The sequence below is a fragment of the Oncorhynchus masou genome, unplaced genomic scaffold (assembly GCF_036934945.1).
Source record: "Oncorhynchus masou masou isolate Uvic2021 unplaced genomic scaffold, UVic_Omas_1.1 unplaced_scaffold_824, whole genome shotgun sequence".
Taxonomy (NCBI): Eukaryota; Metazoa; Chordata; class Actinopteri; order Salmoniformes; family Salmonidae; genus Oncorhynchus; species Oncorhynchus masou.
Genome location: NW_027014719.1, coordinates 188095 through 203343, shown reverse-complemented (window position 1 = coordinate 203343; position 15249 = coordinate 188095). Strand labels below are relative to the sequence as shown.

Here is a 15249-nt window from a genome sequence, read left to right as displayed (position 1 = left end):
AGCCCTAACACTTTCAGGGTTACTTATATTTAAGACTGGTTTAAATCAGCCCTAACACTTTCAGGGTTACTTATACGTTAAGACTGGTTTAAATCAGCCCTAACTGGGTTACTTTAAAACTCAGCCCTAACACTTTCAGGGTTACTTATAGTTACTAAGACTGGTTTAAAATCAGCCCTAACAGCTTCCAGGGTTACTTATATGTTAAGACTGGTTTAAATCAGCCCTAACACTTCCAGGGTTACTTATACTGGTTTAAATCAGCCCTAACTGGGTTACTAAAAGACTGGTTTAAAATCAGCCCTAACTCTCAGGGTTACTTATACGTTAAGACTGGTTTAAAATCAGCCCTAACACTTTCAGGGTTACTTATATGTTAAGACTGGTTTAATCAGCCCTAACTCTTTCAGGGTTACTTATATGTTAAGACTGGTTTAAATCAGCCCTAACTCTTCCAGGGTTACTTATACGTTAAGACTGGTTTAAATCAGCCCTAACACTTTCAGGGTTACTTATACGTTAAGACTGGTTTAAATCAGCCCTAACTCTTTCAGGGTTACTTATACGTTAAGACTGGTTTAAATCAGCCCTAACTCTTCCAGGGTTACTTATATGTTAAGACTGGTTTAAATCAGCCCTAACTCTTCCAGGGTTACTTATATGTTAAGACTGGTTTAAATCAGCCCTAACTCTTCCAGGGTTACTTATACGTTAAGACTGGTTTAAATCAGCCCTAACTCTCCCAGGGTTACTTATACTTTAAGACTGGTTTAATCAGCCCTAACTCTCCCAGGGTTACTTATACTTTAAGACTGGGTTACTTATACTTTAAGACTGGTTTAAATCAGCCCTAACTCTTCCAGGGTTACTTATACTTTAAGACTGGTTTAAACTCTCCCAGGGTTACTTATACGTTAAGACTGCCCTAACACTTTCAGGGTTACTTATACGTTAAGACTGGTTTAAATCAGCCCTTAACTCTTCCAGGGTTACTTATACGTTAAGACTGGTTTAAATCAGCCCTAACACTTTCAGGGTTACTTATACGTTAAGACTGGTTTAAATCAGCCCTAACTCTTCCAGGGTTACTTATATGTTAAGACTGGTTTAAATCAGCCCTAACTCTTCCAGGGTTACTTATACGTTAAGACTGGTTTAAACACTTTCAGGGTTACTTATACCTGGTTTAAATCAGCCCTAACTCTTCCAGGGTTACTTATATGTTAAGACTGGTTTAAATCAGCCCTAACTCTTCCAGGGTTACTTATACGTTAAGACTGGTTTAAATCAGCCCTAACTCTTCCAGGGTTACTTATACGTTAAGACTGGTTTAAATCAGCCCTAACTCTTCCAGGGTTACTTATATGTTAAGACTGGTTTAAATCAGCCCTAACTCTTCCAGGGTTACTTAATGTTAAGACTGGTTTAAATCAGCCCTAACTCTTCCAGGGTTACTTATACGTTAAGACTGGTTTAAATCAGCCCTAACTCTTCCAGGGTTACTTCTCCCATACTTATACGTTAAGACTGGTTTAATCAGCCCCAACTCTTCAGGGTTACTTATATGTTAAGACTGGTTTAAATCAGCCCTAACTCTTCCAGGGTTACTTATACGTTAAGACTGGTTTAAAATCATCCCTAACACTTTCAGGGTTACTTATACGTTAAGACTGGTTTAAATCAGCCCTAACTCTTCCAGGGTTACTTATACGTTAAGACTGGTTTAAATCAGCCCTAACTCTTCCAGGGTTACTTATATGTTAAGACTGGTTTAAATCAATCAGCCCTAACACTTTCAGGGTTACTTAGTCCTCGTTGTGTTTAGAAGTCAAGGACCCAATGCTGACACCTTTCCTGTTCGGACTTGGAGTGTGATAAAATAGCGGACCTATCTGACGGAAAGAAGCAGGCGTTCAAAATAGACGCGTTAAGGACGGCTTGTCTTGAAGTAATCCATCTAATGAATTGTGTGGATAATTTTGAAGCTGTTGGTAGACAACCACTTGTAGCTGTCAAAGCTAGACCTATCCAGTAAGGTGGTGTCTCACACCGCAGCATAGGAACTGATGAACCTTGAAGAAGCGCCACATATTGTAATAAACCTACAGGAGGGTAGCTCTCCAGGAACAGGGTTGGAGTGAAAACCTACAGGAGGGTAGCTCTCCAGGAACAGGGTTGGAGTGAAAACCTACAGGACAGTAGCTCTCAAGGAACAGGGTTGGAGTGAAAACCTACAGGACAGTAGCTCTCAAGGAACAGGGTTGGAGTGAAAACCTACAGGACAGTAGCTTTCCAGGAACAGGGTTGGAGTTTCACCTACAGGAGGGTAGCTCTCCAGGAACAGGGTTGGAGTGAAAACCTTTCAGGACGGTAGCTCTCCAGGAACAGGGTTGGAGTGAAAACCTACAGGACAGTAGCTCTCCAGGAACAGGGTTGGAGTGAAAACCTACAGGAGGGTAGCTCTCCAGGAACAGGGTTGGAGTGAAAACCTACAGGAGGGTTTCAGCTCTCCAGGAACAGGGTTGGAGTGAAAACCTACAGGACAGTAGCTCTCAAGGAACAGGGTTGGAGTGAAAACCTACAGGACAGTAGCTAATCAAGGAACAGGGTTGGAAAATCAGGACAGTAGATTAGGAACAGGGTTGGAGTGAAAACCTACAGGAGGGTAGCTCTCCAGGAACAGGGTTGGACTGAAAACGTACAGGACAGTAGCTCTCCAGGAACAGGGTTGGAGTGAAAACCTACAGGAGGGTAGCTCTCCAGGAACAGGGTTGGACTGAAAACCTACAGGACAGTAGCTCTCCAGGAACAGGGTTGGAGTGAAAACCTACAGGACAGTAGCTCTCCAGGAACAGGGTTGGAGTGAAAACCTACAGGACAGTAGCTCTCCAGGAACAGGGTTGGAGTGAAAACCTACAGGACAGTAGCTCTCCAGAAACAGGGTTGGAGTGAAAACCTACAGGACAGTAGCTCTCCAGGAACAGGGTTGGAGTGAAAACCTACAGGACAGTAGCTCTCCAGGAACAGGGTTGGAGTGAAAACCTACAGGACAGTAGCTCTCCAGGAACAGGGTTGGAGTGAAAACCTACAGGACAGTAGCTCTCCAGAAACAGCCCTAAAATAAAGCAGTGTATAACACCTTAGTATGTCCTTTACAACATAGATGTGTGCTCTATATAAAGGTTTTTCATGTGTTTGGATGTGTTCTGATCTGTTCACAACAACACTGAGTAATATTTACCTTCTCCATTGAGTCATCATTGGTCAGAGTGATGCATTGTGGTCATGGACCAAAGCTTTTGGATTTCACGCTTGAGAAAATGAGTCATTACCAATACTTACAGTGGTGGTCAAACGTATCAAATTATAGGCCTACTTCGTCTGATTTAGGACCAAAAGTTGGTCCAGTGAAATTTACAAAGCCACACCAAACCGCAACCTTATGTGGGTATTGAATAATATTGGGACTTTTGAGCTGAGCTGATATTATGAACTGAGTTTCAGGGATTTGAAAAAATTCCCCTGACATTGGTCAAATCGGGATCCTCTCCGTGGAAACAATATGAACGTACATTTAAAAAAAATGTTTACTTTGACTTTGTGTGAACGTTTTTTCAAAAACTATCCTGACATTGGTCACATTGGAATCCAAGACTGTCCCTTGTTGGTGTGCAAACCAACTTCTAACTCTGCAGGCAGGGCTTCGTCATAGTGACATTGCAGACAGCATATCACCAGCACAACGTATGAAGGGACTCTTTCATCATAAATGCTATTTGTCCCCGAGTCCCAGTACTTGCTCCACTGCCAAAGGCAGGGAAAGCCTTCAGTATAAAAGAGATGAAACACATAGCTGAACAAATAGCACTGCACTGGAACTCAAATAGGCATTGTGCCTGCTGCCATGTACCCGACTGAAACAACTGGTCTATCATACTAGGTACGGTCCAAGCTGTTCCCAACATGAAAGGCGTTTTGAAGTGAAACTGCACACCACCAATGTATCTGTCGTTGTAATGCCGAGAATAAAAAGACCTGTAGTTTAGATCATCATCGAGACACATTGCTCTCTCACTAGCTGCATTTCCTTTCACCCAAAACACTATTATCATTTATGGGAATATTTAAATACTCTGTTATCCTGCATGTCAATGTAGTTTGAGGACAGCATCCCACAGAAGACAGACGGACAGTATCACGTGAGAGCTGTCGAAATACCATCTTTCTTCACCCTTTTAATGAGTTTCAACATGGCCGTCCTCACACTAGTCTAGTAAACACACTTAGACAATGGAAAGCTCCTGCATCTCCCGAGGAAGATGATGACATCTCTCTTTGTTTTGCTTCGGGGCAATTCCATGGTAACAGAATTAGGAAACTCAGATTTTTCACTTTAAAATGTACAGTCGTGGACAAAAGTTTTGAGAATGACACAAATATTAATTTCCACAACGTTTGCTGCTTCAGTGTCTTTAGATATCTTTGTCAGATGTTACTATGGATACTGAAGTATAATTACAAGCATTTCATAAGTGTCAAAGGCTTTTATTGACAATTATATGAGTCAATATTTGCAGTGTTGACCCTTCTTTTTCAAGACCTCTGCAATCCGCCCTGGCATGCTGTCAATTAACTTCTGGGCCACATCCTGACTGATGGCAGCCCATTCTTACATAATCAATGCTTGGAGATGTCAGAATTTGTGGGTTTTTGTTTGTCCACCCGTCACTTGAGGATTGATCACAAGTTCTCAATGGGATTACGGTCTGGGGAGATTTCCTGGCCATGGACCCAAAATATCAATGTTTTGTTCCCAGAGCCACTTAGTTATCACTTTTGCCTTGTGGCAAGGTGCTCCATCATGCTAGAAAGGGCATTGTTCATCACCAAAATATTCCTGGATGTTTGAGAGAAGTTGCTCTCGGAGGATGTGTTGGTACCATTCTTTATTCATGGCTGTGTTCTTAGGCAAAATTGTGAGTGAGCCCACTCCCTTGGCTGAGAAGCAACCCCACACATGAATGGTCTCAGGATGCTTTACTGTTGGCATGACACAGGACTGATGGTAGCGCTCACCTTGTCTTCTCCGGACAAGCTTTTTTCCAGATGCCCCAAACAATCGGAAAGGGGGATTCATCAGAGAAGATGACTTTACCCAAGTCCTCAGCAGTCCAATCCCTGTTCCCTTTGCAGAATATCAGTCTGTCCCTGATGTTTTTCCTGGAGAGAAGTGGCTTCTTTGCTGCCCTTCTTGACACCAGGCCATCCTCCAAAAGTCTTCCCCTCACTGTGCATGCAGATGCACTCACACCTGCCTTCTGCCATTGTTGAGCAAGCTCTGTACTGTTGGTGCCCTGATCCTTGTGCTTGTTGGATTTTCTTGGGTGCCCTGAAGCCTTCTTCACAACATTTGAACCACTCTCCTTGACGTTCTTGATGATCCGATAAATGGTTGATTGCAATCTTACTAGCAGCAATATCTTTGCCTGTGAAGCCCTTTTGTGCAAAGCAATGATGACGGCACATGTTTCCTTGCAGGCAACCATTGGCTGACAGAGGAAGAACAATGATTCCAAGCACCACCCTCCTTTTGAAGCTTCCAGTCTGTTATTCGAACTCAATCAGCATGACAGAGTGATCTCCAGCCTTGTCCTCGTCAACACTCACACCTGTGTTAACGAGAGAATCACTGACATGATGCCAGCTGGTCTTTTTGTGGCAGGGCTGAAATGCAGTGGAAATGTTTTGGGGGATTCAGTTCATTTGCATGGCAAAGAGGGACTTTGCAATTAATTGCAATTTATCTGATCACTTTTCATAACATTCTGGAGTATATGCAAATTGCCATCATATAAACTGAGGCAGCAGACTTTGTTGAAAATTAATATTTGTGTCATTATCAAAAGCTTTGGCAACGACTGTATGCTAAACAAAAACTATTGATTTCAAAGTTTAACAAACCATAGAACTCTAAGCACAAGGTCTGGCAATGTGTCTTTGTAAAATGTTCAGTGGAAATTGTTAAAAGTAGTTGTGCAGCATAGAGTTGTTGTTTTTACTTTGAAAATCAAATAGTTTTTGTTTGGTATATATTTTAAAAGTGAAAAATCGGAGTCTCAGTGTAATTCCGTTACCGTGGAAGTGCGCTTCACTCACTGTATGATCACTACAGTCTCCCTTGACACAATAACAGGAGGCTGTGGAGTTCAAAGCAGAGGTTAGCAGGGCTGAAAACAAGACACCTGAGAGGATGTGGAGGATAATGTGTGTTTCCTCTCCTTCTTATTGTCCACTGGATCCGGTGAAGCCAGGGGAGCTCTCTGTTATTCAAATCCCCTTTCCTGATACACTGTCCTGTGCTAGCCCTCCTTGACAGCTGCAGCCGGACCCAACAGTTACTGTGTTTTGGAAAAAAGTTGCCTAATGCGCTCAACAGCAATAGAGCAAGGACGAGGTCAGATGACTTGGTCTGGCCTCCGTCCAGGAAGTGCTAAAAACACAAGGGTCAGTGCACAGGAAGTTGTAGTCATTTGGAAAATGAAAAAATATAGAAATAAAAGAGGGATGGGAAAGGCTATAAAAGAAATGGGATAAGGGCTACAGGACATGGGGAAAAGATAAAAGGAGGGATGAGGGCTACAGGACATGGGGAAGGAGTGATAAAAGAGAGGGATGAGGGCTACAGGACATGGGGAAGGAGCGATAAAAGAGAGGGATGAGGGCTACAGGACATGGGGAAGGAGTGATAAAAGAGAGGGATGAGGGCTACAGGACATGGGGAAGGAGTGATAAAAGAGAGGGATGAGGGCTACAGGACATGGGGAAGGAGTGATAAAAGAGAGGGATGAGGGCTACAGGACATGGGGAAGGAGCGATAAAAGAGAGGGATGAGGGCTACATGACATGGGGAAGGAGCGATAAAAGAGAGGGATGAGGGCTACAGGACATGGGGAAGGAGCGATAAAAGAGAGGGATGAGGGCTACAGGACATGGGGAAGGAGCGATAAAAGAGAGGGATGAGGGCTACAGGACATGGGGAAGGAGCGATAAAAGAGAGGGATGAGGGCTACAGGACATGGGGAAGGAGCGATAAAAGAAAGGGATGAGGGCTACAGGACATGGGGAAGGAGTGATAAAAGAAAGGGATGAGGGCTACAGGACATGGGGAAGGAGCAATAAAAGAGAGGGATGAGGGCTAAGGACATGGGGAAGGAGGATAAATCAAAACATGTCACAATACTAACAGAACAGAGATGAGGGCTAAACAGGAAGCATCTAGAAGGTATTGACCCAGCCAAGATGGGATGTTTTGGATGATGTTGTTGACATGGATGTTACATAACATTGCCTACATACAGTGACAACAGAATTACTGTCAAGGCTGCAGCCTACCTAAGCAAAGAAGCTAACGTGTAAATCAAGTTATTTGAAACCTAGTTCCCTAGAACTATAAGCAAGTTACATGGGGAAGGGTTAAGAAGTTTGCACTGGAAATAAAAGAAAGGGATTTCAGGGGCTACTTCCAGGACACCCAGGCCCAATTTGGTAATAGTGGGAATCAAACCCACAACTTTGGTGATGACACCCTACCAAAAGAAACCCAGTGAGACAGAGAGGGCTAGAAACACGATGTTCATGACAGTCAAATCAAAATCAAATCAAATTTATTTGTCACATGGGGTTAAGATGTTAATGCGATAAAATGCTTGTGCTTCTAGTTCCGACAATGCAGTAATAACAACAAGTAAGGAGCTAACAATTCCTAAACTACTGTCTTAGGGCACAGGACATGGGGACAGAATAGAATACATAAGGATATATGAATGAGTGATGGTACAGAGCAGCATAGGCAAGATACAGTAGATGGTATCGAGTACAGTATGAGATGAGTATGTAAACAAAGTGACATAGTTAAAGTGGCTAGTGATACATGTATTACATAAGGATGCAGTCAATGATATAGAACAGTATATACGTATGCATATGAGATGAATAATGTAGGGTAAGGGCATTATATAAGGTAGCATTGTTTAAAGTGGCTAGTGATATATTTACATCATTTCCCATCAATTCCCATTATTAAAGTGGCTGGACTTGAGTCAGTGTCAGTGTGTTGGCAGCAGCCACTCAATGTTAGTGGTGGCTGTTTAACAGTCTGGTGGCCTTGAGATAGAAGCTGTTTTTCAGTCTCTCGGTCCCAGCTTTGATGCACCTGTACTGACCTTGCCTTCTGGATGAAAGGGGGTGAACAGGCAGTGGCTCGGGTGGTTGATGTCCTTGATGATCTTTATGACCTTCCTGTAACATCGGGTGGTGTAGGTGTCCTGGAGGGCAGGTAGTTTGACCCCGGTGATGCGTTGTGCAGACCTCACTACCCTCTGGAGAGCCTTACGGTTGAGGGCGGAGCAGTTGCCGTACCAGGCGGTGATACAGCCCGCCAGGATGCTCTCGATTGTGCATCTGTAGAAGTTTGTGATGCTGCCTTTGTGAGTGGACCATTTCAGTTTGTCTACCCTCTCCACTACTGTTCCATCGATGTGGATAGGGGGGTGTTCCCTCTGCTGTTTCCTGAAGTCCACAATCATCTCCTTAGTTTTGTTGACGTTGAGTGGGAGGTTATTTTCCTGACACCACACTCCGAGGGCCCTCACCTCCTCCCTGTAGGCCGTCTCGTCGTTGTTGGTAATCAAGCCTACCACTGTTGTGTCATCCGCAAACTTTATGATTGAGTTGGAGGCGTGCGTGGCCACGCAGTCGTGGGTGAACAGGGAGTACAGGAGAGGGCTCAGAACGCACCCTTGTGGGGCCCCAGTGTTGAGGATCAGCGGGGAGGAGATGTTGTTACCTACCCTCACCACCTGCGGGCGGCCCGTCAGGAAGTCCAGTACCCAGTTGCACAGGGCGGGGTCGAGAGACCCATTCTCACATAGGTAGGATGTTAGGGCTAGTGTGGTTGAGATTGCATCGTCTGTGGACCTATTTGGGCGAGCTGTGGGTCTAGGGTCGATGAACAGCATTCTCACATAGGTATTCCTCTTGTCCAGATGGGTTAGGGCAGTGTGCAGTGTGGTTGAGATTGCATCGTCTGTGGACCTATTTGGGCGGTAAGCAAATTGGAGTGGGTCTAGGGTGTCAGGTAGGGTGGAGGTGATATGGTCCTTGACTAGTCTCTCAAAGCACTTCATGATGACGGAAGTGAGTGCACTGTTTGTATTCGGGTTACGGCCCTGTCGTTTAGCTCAGTTACCTTAGCTTTCTTTGGGAACAGGAACAATGGTGGCCCTCTTGAATGTGGGAACAGCAGACTGGTATAGGGATTGATTGAATATGTTTCAGTTTCTGTCTGTAAACACACCAGCCAGCTGGTCTGCGCATGCTCTGAGGGCAGAACGGCTTGGGGATGCCGTCTGGGCCTGCAGCCTTGCGGCGTTAACACGTTTAAATGTTTTACTCACCTCGGCTGCAGTGAAGGAGAGACCGCATGTTTCCGTTGCAGGCTGTGTCAGTGGCACTGTATTGTCCTCAAAGCGGGCAAAAGGTGAACAGTTATTTAGTCTGCCTGGGAGCAAGACATCCTGGTCCGTGACTGGCTGCTGGATTTCTTCCTGTAGTCCGTGATTGGATCCTCGCGAAAACTTGGTTACGTAGACCCTGCCACATGCCTCTTGTGTCTGAGCCGTTGAATTGAGATTCTACTTTGTCTCTGTACTGACGCTTAGCTTGTTTGATAGCCTTGCGGAGGGAATAGCTGCACTGTTTGTATTCGGTCATGTTACCAGACACCTTGCCCTGATTAAAAGCAGTGGTTCGCGCTTTCAGTTTCACGAATGCTGCCATCAATCCACGGTTTCTGGTTAGTGTTTTAATCATGATGGGAACCATCTTCAACGCACGTTCTAATGAACTCGCACACCGAATCAACGTAGTCAATGTTGTTATCACTTACGATGTCCCAGTCCACGTGATGGAAGCAGTCTTGGAGTGTGGAGTCAGCTTGGTCGGACCAACTTGGACAGACAGCCTCTTGTTTCAGTTTCTGATCCAGCCATATATAGACACACACGATGTTCATGTACCAGACAGCGGCTAGCAGACACTAACGATGTTCATGACAGCGATGTTCATGATAGCCAGTTACAGACGGCTAGCAGACACTAACGATGTTCATGATAGCCAGTACAGACGGCTAGCAGACACTAACGATGTTCATGATAGCCAGTACAGACGGCTAGCAGACACTAACGATGTTCATGATAGCCAGTACAGACGGCTAGCAGACACTAACGATGTTCAGATAGCCAGACAGACGGCTAACAGATGTTCATGATAGCCAGTACAGACGGCTAGCAGACACTTACGATGTTCATGACAGCCAGTACAGAGGCTAGCAGACACTTACGATGTTCATGACAGCCAGTACAACGGCTAGCAGACACGTACGATGTTCATGACAGCCAGTACAGACGGCTAGCAGACACTTACGATGTTCATGACAGCCAGTATGTTCATGATAAAGACGGCTAGCAGACACTTACGATGTTCAGATAGCCAGTACAGACGGCTAGCAGACACTAACGATGTTCATGATAGCCAGTACAGACGGCTTCCAGACACTAACGATGTTCATGATAGCCAGTACAGAGGCATAGCAGACACTTACGATGTTCATGACAGCCAGTACAGACGGCTAGCAGACACTTACGATGTTCATGACAGCCAGTACAGACGGCTAGCAGACACTAACGATGTTCATGACAGCCAGTACAGACGGCTAGCAGACACTAACGATGTTCATGATAGCCAGTACAGACGGCTAGCAGACACTTACGATGTTCATGATAGCCAGTACAGACACTAACGATGTTCATGATAGCCAGTACAGACGGCTAGCAGACACTAACGATGTTCATGATAGCCAGTACAGACGGCTAGCAGACACTAACGATGTTCATGATAGCCAGTACAGACGATGTCCCTCTGGAATGCAGACACTAACGATGTTCATGATAGCCAGTACAGACGGCTAGCAGACACTAACGATGTTCATGATAGCCAGTACAGACGGCCAGCAGACACTTCCGATGTTCATGACAGCCAGTACAGACGGCTAGCAGACACTTACGATGTTCATGACAGCCAGTACAGACGGCTAGCAGACACTTACGATGTTCATGACAGCCAGTACAGACGGCTAGCAGACACTTACGATGTTCATGACAGCCAGTACAGACGGCTAGCAGACACTTACGAGGTTCATGACAGCCAGTGTAGCAGACACTAACGATGTTCATGACAGCCAGTACAGACGGCTAGCAGACACTAACGATGTTCATGATAGCCAGTACAGACGGCTAGCAGACACTTACGATGTTCATGATAGCCAGTACAGACACTAACGATGTTCATGATAGCCAGTACAGACGGCTAGCAGACACTAACGATGTTCATGATAGCCAGTACAGACGGCTAGCAGACACTAACGATGTTCATGATAGCCAGTACAGACGGCTAGCAGACACTAACGATGTTCATGATAGCCAGTACAGACGGCTAGCAGACACTAACGATGTTCATGATAGCCAGTACAGACGGCTAGCAGACACTTACGATGTTCATGACAGCCAGTACAGACGGCTAGCAGACACTTACGATGTTCATGACAGCCAGTACAGACGGCTAGCAGACACGTACGATGTTCATGACAGCCAGTACAGACGGCTAGCAGACACTTACGATGTTCATGACAGCCAGTACAGACGGCTAGCAGACACTTACGATGTTCATGACAGCCAGTACGTAGCTCTCCACGCCCTTAGTGCCGTGGTACTCCACCATCTTGGAATCGGCCACCACCAGCGTTTCCACCCACTTCTCCCTGCTGATGGAACGCTGGCGTATCCTCCTCTTCCTCCGCTGGCGTCTCTCCCAGCGCTCCCGTTGCCTCTCCACACGCTCCAACGCCGCAGCGGGATCTGAGGGCGGAGCCATGACAAATATTGTGGTTGTAGAGTTGTAGCTTTAGTATTGTGTTTAAAAATAGCATGGAATAAGTCAGACTTGTTTTGTGTTATCCTTGATTGGTTTGAACTTCGTTACACCATATATTAGTAAGGGATGTTTATGTAAAACATGTTATGTGTTTGATCAGGTCAGTTACACCAACTATAGTCAATAGTGAATTTATCCAAAACTGTATATCATATTGATGAAGAGTCAGCTAAGTGGCAACAGCGTTAGAACCCAATACAGTACACACTGATGCATTGTGTTGGACATAACATGTACTCTATAAAGAAACATACAACAGAGACAATTCAGTCTTTTCTAAATGTCTTGAGGGAATTCAAGTGAGCGTTACGCACGCTTAACCCTGTGAGAGAGGATGTGGGGATTTTATGCATGCTTGAGACAGAAGTTTACAGTCTGGTGGAAGAGGTTTTATTTCCCTCCTAAAATGCCTGGTAAGCCAGATGATCTTTCCTGGTTCTCTCTAGCATCCCCAGCCATCTGCAGGATATTCCAACAATTCTCTTGACCTATTCCCTGTGGGTGAAGTCAACCAAGACTCCAGTGAAGTGCACGTTCAAGTGAGTTCGAAAGAGTTCTTTTCAAAATAGTTCAAGTCCCGGGGCCTGCAATGAATTCCTAATGGCATATTTACATATCTCTCTTGCATAATACTGCCTCTCGGATATTTCATCTGACAATGTGTTTCAGGGCTTAATTAAGGCTCCTGGTATTTCAAACAGGCCCCATTACCAGCCCAACTGTTCCTAGGCCGTCTTCCTCCACCTCTAGAGAGTGGAATTCAGTGTGTGTGTGTGTACAGTGTATGTGTATGTGTTTGTGTGATAGATCCAGGTTGGGATAGGGATCTCTCAGTGGATCGGACCTGTTTGAATACTTAGAAAACGCATCCTCCCTTCCATAAAGCATGACTGATCTGGCACCATCTGGATGGGTTTGGTTGGATCTGACATGTAAAATCAGTTGTTGTCAGAAGTGGGATCTTTATTTTGTCCAATCCGATCTTGTGAGATTGGTGATTAGTTCAAGGAAGGGAAGGAAAGGTGCATCTTTAAAGTATTGGAACAGCCACATCCTCGAAGGCCTCTATAATGGATTGTGTGATGCCAGGTCACGACGGGAGGCTTCACCTTTGACCCCACAGGTACCGTTGGTGGTATGGTCTCCAGAGATGGGCTGTACCAACTGGCTTTGGGTGGGGGAAGTGTGGCGCTTGTAGATAATGTGGACTTGTGGTGCCATCAACTCATCACTAGACCGCTCCAATGGCCGGATAAAGAACTCCTCCTGGGACAGCTTGAACAGCCCAGTCTACAGAGGGAGGTAGGTCAGTATTGCTTTTGTTATGAGAAAAACATAGTGATCATATTGTACAGGGAGAAAGTTGGTCAGAAATGCTTTATTAATAAAAAAATAAAGTCCTAAGCAAGCACATTGTTTGGATAGAAAGAGGGGAATAAAACAGTAAAACACATTCTACTGGGAGAACAGCTGCTTTGATATGGGAAGAACACAGCACATTCTACTGGGAGAACAAGGGATCACAACTGCTTTGATACGGGAAGAACACAGTTAGCACATTCTACTGGGAGAACAAGGGATCACAACTGCTTTGATACGGGAAGAACACAGCACATTCTACTGGGATAACAAGGGATCACAACTGCTTTGATACGGGAAGAACACAGTTAGCACATTCTACTGGGAGAACAGCTGCTTTGATACGGGAAGAACACAGTTAGCACATTCTACTGGGAGAACAAGGGATCACAACTGCTTTGATATGGGAAGAACACAGTTAGCACATTCTACTGGGAGAACAAGGGATCACAACTGCTTTGATATGGGAAGAACACAGTTAGCACATTCTACTGGGTGAGAGATGGGTCAACATTGCTTCAGAGAGAAATAAATGCAATCAGTTTCATGAAAATGTGCCATTAGGTTACAGTATTACATAAACGCAAGTTATCTTGGGATTTATCATGTGATTATTTTCCCTTCCCTTTGGGAGCAAAACAAGGACATATGAGAAAACGCACCGACTGAAATTGAGTCATAACTATGATGGCTAAATCGCAAATGCTCCGCAACAATGATTTAGACTTATGACAGTCTTCAACCCAGCAGTCTGGCCTCTGGGCTTCTGGCTCAGCCGTAGCTGTGGAACTTAAGAGAGAGATGTGGCATTGTGCCAAATGATACGCTGTGGGCCTGGAGCCCGTCGATCTCTCCTCAATATATCCAATTGCTATCATTTTAAAGAAACAACATTTCCAGTCCAGTAAGTCCCCCTCCTCCAGGTTCAAAGAGTTTAAAAGGACAGATTCACTATACAGTATATACACCTTGGATTCAACTAGAAGTTGACTGTTCAAGAACATGGACATTTAAGAGGATACTCTGAGAAAGTTTCCCCATTGGCCAAAAGACCCTTATTGTGGGGAAAACAAGCATTTACAGTCACTTAAACTTAGAAGTATCACAAATGTTTAGGTTTGCATGCAAATGTTTGAATTTCTAGAACAAATGGAAAAAAGGCAGACATTGAGAGATATATTATTAGAAAGGGAGAAAGGAATACAGTAATAATGGAACAGTATGATGTGGTTGGATAGGGCTTGTAGGGAGAAATGAATACAGTAATAATGAACAGTATGATGTTGTTGGATAGGGCTTGTAGGGAGAAAGGAATACAGTAATAATGGAACAGTATCATGTTGTTGGATAGGGCTTGTAGGGAGAAAGGAATACAGTAATAATGGAACAGTTTGATGTTGTTGATATGGCTTGTAGGGAGAAAGGAATACAGTAATAATGAACAGTATGATGTTGTTGATAGGGCTTGTAGGGAGAAAGGAATACAGTAATAATGAACAGTATGATGTTGTTGGATAGGGCTTGTAGGGAGAAAGGAATACAGTAATAATGAACAGTATGATGTTGTTGATAGGGCTTGTAGAGAGAAAGGAATACAGTAATAATGAACAGTATGATGTTGTTGATAGGGCTTGTAGAGAGAAAGGAATACAGTAATAATGAACAGTATGATGTTGTTGGATAGGGCTTGTAGGGAGAAAGGAATACAGTAATAATGGAACAGTATGATGTTGTTGGATAGGGCGTGTAGGGAGAAAGGAATACAGTAATAATGGAACAGTTTGATGTTGTTGATAGGGCTTGTAGAGAGAAAGGAATACAGTAATAATGAACAGTATGATG

At 44.4% G+C, this 15249-nt stretch overlaps 1 protein-coding gene across 1 annotated transcript in view; it reads right to left on the bottom strand.

Moving 5' to 3' along the window:
- Positions 1 to 15249, bottom strand: part of LOC135537721 (A disintegrin and metalloproteinase with thrombospondin motifs 7-like) — an 86543-nt gene that overhangs the window by 58177 nt on the left and 13117 nt on the right. The window contains exons 3-4 of the mRNA XM_064963754.1: positions 13158 to 13338; positions 11776 to 11972 (exon numbers count right to left, since the gene is read on the bottom strand). Coding sequence (XP_064819826.1) covers positions 11776 to 11972; positions 13158 to 13338 — 378 coding nt within the window. The remainder of the gene's footprint in view (positions 1 to 11775; positions 11973 to 13157; positions 13339 to 15249) is intronic.